The sequence below is a fragment of the Chaetodon trifascialis genome, chromosome 8 (assembly GCF_039877785.1).
Source record: "Chaetodon trifascialis isolate fChaTrf1 chromosome 8, fChaTrf1.hap1, whole genome shotgun sequence".
Taxonomy (NCBI): domain Eukaryota; kingdom Metazoa; phylum Chordata; class Actinopteri; order Chaetodontiformes; family Chaetodontidae; genus Chaetodon; species Chaetodon trifascialis.
In genome coordinates this window covers 13856884-13862127 of record NC_092063.1, presented here as the reverse complement: position 1 = coordinate 13862127, position 5244 = coordinate 13856884, and the positions used below count along the sequence as shown (strand labels likewise).

General features: G+C 45.3%; 1 protein-coding gene across 1 annotated transcript; it reads right to left on the bottom strand.

Moving 5' to 3' along the window:
- Positions 1 to 288: 288 nt before the first annotated feature.
- dhh (desert hedgehog signaling molecule) lies at positions 289 to 4669 on the bottom strand. Its single transcript, XM_070969064.1, has 3 exons — positions 4296 to 4669; positions 1226 to 1487; positions 289 to 1103 (listed from the first exon to the last, which is right to left on the bottom strand). The coding sequence occupies exons 1-3, from the start codon at positions 4602 to 4604 to the stop codon at positions 289 to 291; spliced, it is 1386 nt and encodes a 461-aa protein (XP_070825165.1). The 5' UTR covers positions 4605 to 4669.
- Positions 4670 to 5244: the final 575 nt, after the last annotated feature.

Genomic DNA, 5244 nt, shown 5'->3' with positions numbered 1-5244 from the left:
AAAGAAATAAGATGATGTACAAATGGACTATAAAACAGTCATTTGGCACGACCATTCTTACGTTAACCTGCTCACACAATGTGTCTCATCAAACTCAATCTCTTATAAAATATCACTTCGGTATTAGCATCATTATGATAGATTATAATGGAAATAATGTTGAAAAAAGCAAGCAAGCCATTCCAGTGCTTTCAATTTATTGAAGAAAAGAACAGGAAGCGTTAGAGTAAATGTATCAAAGTTATAACATTAAACAGTGCGACATATAAGAAGTCTAGTTTTCGGCTTTTAAGGATGAAATGAGTTGGCGTCTAAAAAGACACGTCCAAAACTGTACAGTAGTCTAGCATACCAGTGCACATGTGATGTCTGTCTTTGCAAGTGGTGCTTCTCTATCATCTTCAGAGGTTCACTCAGATTGTCCTGTTTGTTCAGGATGTCATTGTTCACATATACACCTGCTTTGTCCTTTGTGGCCAAAGTGAGACATTGCATTGGAAACTTCGTGTAACCTATTTCACTGTCTGTGGTCTGCTGTTCTTTTGGTGTCTCCCCCCAAAATAACTGGTTGAATGAGGAGAGGAGACGCACAGGTCCAAATGCCCAGTGTGCAAGTTGGTGGTCCTCCACCAGCGCATAGCTGGATGCCAGCACCCCATCAACAAACACAGTTCCAGCTTCTGTCAAGGGCGCATACACTCCCACACTCTCCTGTGCTGAAACTGAGATGAGTCGAGATGGACGTACTTGACCCTCTGCCGTATGTACGAGAACGCAGTCTCCTGTTTTGGCTCTGCTAGCAAACTGAGCCTGGTACGCACTGCTGTCAAGTCTGCAGAGAGGGGCTAAAAAGACCAAGTGATGTGGAGTAACAGCCAATCTGTGGCCATCTTCAGTCTCCAGAGATAGAAAAGTAGACCAGCTGTCTTGATTCCTGTGCAGAAACAAGAGGACTTGACTAAACACAACGTGGCCTGTCCCAGACAGGGCCATGACTCGGTCCCCAGGAACGAGTGACGACAGGTTCTTCTGCTCCCCTCCAGCAACAGTCACCCAGGCCCAGCCAGGGAAACAGCCACCTTTTTCCACTGCAACAGAGTGATCTGCAGGAAGAAACTGGTGACTAAACACAGGTTGTCCTAAATATCCTGATACACCATCTACAGAGGTGATCTGATACAGTAAACTGCATGATCTTCTATGAAAGCTCCTGCCTTAAACTTACCAGCTTTTACTGAGCAGTGGATGTGATATTTGGACTCATAGTGGACCCAGTCAAAGCCAGCCTCCACAGCCAGCTGTGCTAGAAGACCATACTTCTCTGTTTCTCTGTCGTCGGTGGTGATATCCACAGCCCGGCCTTCATAGTGCAGTGAGCCGGGAGGATGGTGACCGTCCTCATCCCAGGCCTCCGTCACACGTAAGTGCACCCCTGGCCACTGGTTCATCACTGCGATAGCCAACCTGTTCAAACAGTCCTTACATCGCTAGAAACAGAATGACACAGAGGGAGAGCGCTCAGTTTGGAACAGGATTGACTGAGAAATCTGCCAAAGCAACACATGATATTAGCTTATCACAGATAAATTGATATATGCACATTTGCTGGCTGATCAATAACAATAAACCGCAGTAAAGAAATGCCAAGGATATGTTTAAGGTAATTTGCACTGACAATTTTTCAACTGTAAAATACTCCCACTTCATATTTTAGTCACTGTTCTTTTGAACCAAGGGATCCTTAAAATATATATATATATATATTTATTTTTTTAAATGTTTTAAATTTATTTTAAAAATGAGTATCGGCCTGAAGGAAAACTGCTGCTATGTGTGGTTCCAAATTTTATATATCTATATATAAGATATATAGATATATATGTTTGTTGTCTTACACTGTGAGTTTTTCTCTTCTATCTTTGGATATTATAGTTTATAGCCCGAAAACAGACATCATCAAAATGATTCTCAGTTTATTTTAAAGACAATAATTCTGTTTTTAGTCACTGTGTCTGCAGTATGCTCCATGTACAGTGAAAGGCATGTCTGAACCAAACTGGAGTGACACTGTGATCGTTGATTAACAGGGGGAAGTGTAGAAGAGGCATGTACAGTGTGTGAGCTTACTGTACACCTCAGTGCACAGACTGATTTCACCGCAGCTCGCAAGAAAATGGTTCCACTACTTCAGCACTGTCTCTGGCTCCCAGGTTATGATTGTTTGTCTGCTGGCATCAACACACAATTCCCCCTGTAGTCTGCTAAAGGCCATCTCAACCTTACTCAAACAATCCGCGAACAAGAACAAAGCTACTGTAGCCAGTCTGGCACATTCCTTGGCCTTTTCAACAGGGTGACAGAATAATCAAGGCCATTCTCTGTGCCTTTCCAGACTGTTCCAGGCATATGAGTTTCTCGCTTTCACCTCTGAGACATTTGATCAGAAATGTGCACAGTGACTCCTAACACCCCCGTGGGCCGTGATGTTACAGACTGTCAGCATTGTCACAAAATAGCAGGCTGAAAAATGATGACGTCAGCGGCGGAGGTGATACACTCATTATCATCTCTTGTGACTTGTGATGTGACAGGTCTTGTGGCATATAATTGTCAGAATAATGCTTATCTTGCAACTGAGTGGAAAAAAAGAGGGTTGGGAAAGACAGTGAGGAGGGGGGAGAGAAGAAGTTGGGTGAGAAGGAAGCAGAGTAGCGGAGGGCCAAGGTTGGGACTAAAGAGAGAGGGCAGAGGGGAAGAATGTATGGGCATGGACTTGAGAATGTGACAGCAAGAGTGAGAAAGCGAGAGGGACAGAAAACAAACTGGGTACATTTTTCTCGCAATGCCATTGAAGAGAGGCGTTTCATTGTCAGAACTACAATAGTCGCTTTTCCGACGGTGCCATTACTTCAGCAGGCGGGAATTTTGTATAGGCGACCCTTCTGAGTCTCCAAATGACGCACAAAGAGCGTCTTTCACATCTGGGCAGAAGAGGGGCACATACACACACTCAAACCGGGCATCAGCGGGGCACACACATACAACCGCAGATTTCCATCACATACAATCACTCGGGGAGGGGAAAGAACACAGATTCATATCCTAAACAATCACAGACGGCCGCAGCCTCCAAAGCAGGCCGACATCCGAGTGTCATTGAAAGCTTGTGGTCACATTCAGCAGCGCAGCACTCAAAATGTTTCGTCACAGATTTCAAATCCTCTCCACCAGCTGTTATCTTTTCTAGGCCCTATTCCCCTGTAAACATTAAATTCCCATCCAGCAACAGAAGTGTTTTTCTTCTTGTTCCTGCAGTTGAAGGTCACTGCACAAAACAACGTGTGTGCAGAGTTTGACACTAGAAGCGTGAAAGTCCAAATTTTGTGTGCTACTTGAAAATCAGATTTTGAGAGGTGGGCCTGCGGGCACGATGTGTGACATCACAATAGTTTGGAAGCCAATCCGGGTCCAGTATTCAGCAAACGCAAGTGTGATGTGGAAACCTGAAGCCTTCGGTGCACACACACCAAGAATGGACTTTACAGTGAAGCACGAGACATGACAATCAAAATGTTTGCATATTATTACCTTTTTAATGAGGGAGAAGGAGTAGGTGCCTGTTAAAGGATTTTTTTTTTTGTGGCAAGAACCACATGGGACCCACATTAGTCAAGTTTTATCTCTGTCTTAATACATGTGTGGAGGAATTCAAGTTGAAGTGCCATGCTTGGATATTTCCCCTGGCAGGCACAGCGAGAACCTGTCACAGGAATAGTTTTATTGCCAATAACAAAGACTTTGGTTAAAGATTAAAAGGAAGTGTTCCTGAAATGGAAAGCAGTCTCTTAAAGGGTAGTGTTGAATTACATCCTGATCTTCTTATCTGAAGAAAAGGGAGGGGGGCAATTTGGTTAAAACGTACACATTCTTGTGCTGAACATTTGTTTGTGTGTTCAGAGCCTGGCAAGGGCAGGTAGGGCAGAGTACAGCAAACAATGCATGAGGTTATATGATTGGATTTGAAGGTGCCATGCTGGGTGGAAGCCTATGAGCTGTGGACTGCCGCCTGTCCCCTCATGTGAATGTAGTTAATCAATCATCCAGCAGAGGGATTGGCCTGAAAATGTGCAAGAGACACCAGTGAGAGCATCCTTCAGTGAAGCTTACTCTGCCCTGTCTGCCCCTTTCATTGTTTTTACCATACAACAGTCACCAGGTATCACTGGGCTCAGTGGAAACAAGTGATCCAGAGTATCATCTACATCCAGCAAAAATCCCTCACACGCCAGCCTCACCTTAGTCATGAAGCGGTCTGCGTTGGTGTTCTCCTCATCCTTGAACACAATGTCTGGGTTGTAGTTGCACACAAGTTCATTGAAGCGCTCAGAGTTGCGTGTGATCTTGCCCTCTGCTCTCCCACTGGCGCCGAGATTGTTTTCTGAGAAGTTAGGGAAAAACTGCTTGTAGTGCATGGCTGTGAGTTTCCTGGGCCTGGAGCGGATGCCGTACCCGGGGCCCGGTCCGCATCCCTGGACCGGCCATATACAGGTCCAAGCAGCGAGCAGGCCGAGCTGTGCCAGGCAGGCCCACCAGGACTGCTTCATTGGGGAGGGTTTGGGCTCCCAGGAGTCAGCGGCTCACAGTGCCTACAGTGATACCCAAGTTCCAGGTGTGTGACAGCATGTGAATGAGGGTCAAATCTTGGTCCATTCCAAATCATGTGGCACATGACAAAAACTTCCTAATTGTTGGGACATGTGGGTACTTCTTTTGACTGTTCTCACTCTTGATCAAAAAAGGAGTTTAGTGGCACAAAGTCAGCTGTTGTGACTCTAGGTCTGTGCTGTCTGTACTGATGATTGCTCTGACCAAAAGCTACAGTCCAATGAGTGATCTGATTGGCTGAAATCTTAAATGTTCTGAACTTTGGCATCAGCTGTTCAAAATAATAAGACTAACAAGTTCTTTTTCCAGAGATTTCTATGCCTCCTGTGAACTGAAAGCCATCTTCACACGTCCGTCGCAGGTACCAGCCTTGACGCAGGTGGGTTTGTTTTTGGTTTTTGGTTTGTTTTTCTTTTTTTTTGTGGGTTTCGAGTCACTTACCGCTTCTCTTTCCGCGCAGTTCCTTTGAGAGACACACAAACGGACGCACACCAAAAGCTCGACTGACTCCCTGCGATCCCTACGGACGCTCCCGTGGCGCTCTCATCCTCTTTGTCCATCCAGAAACGTCTCTCTTCA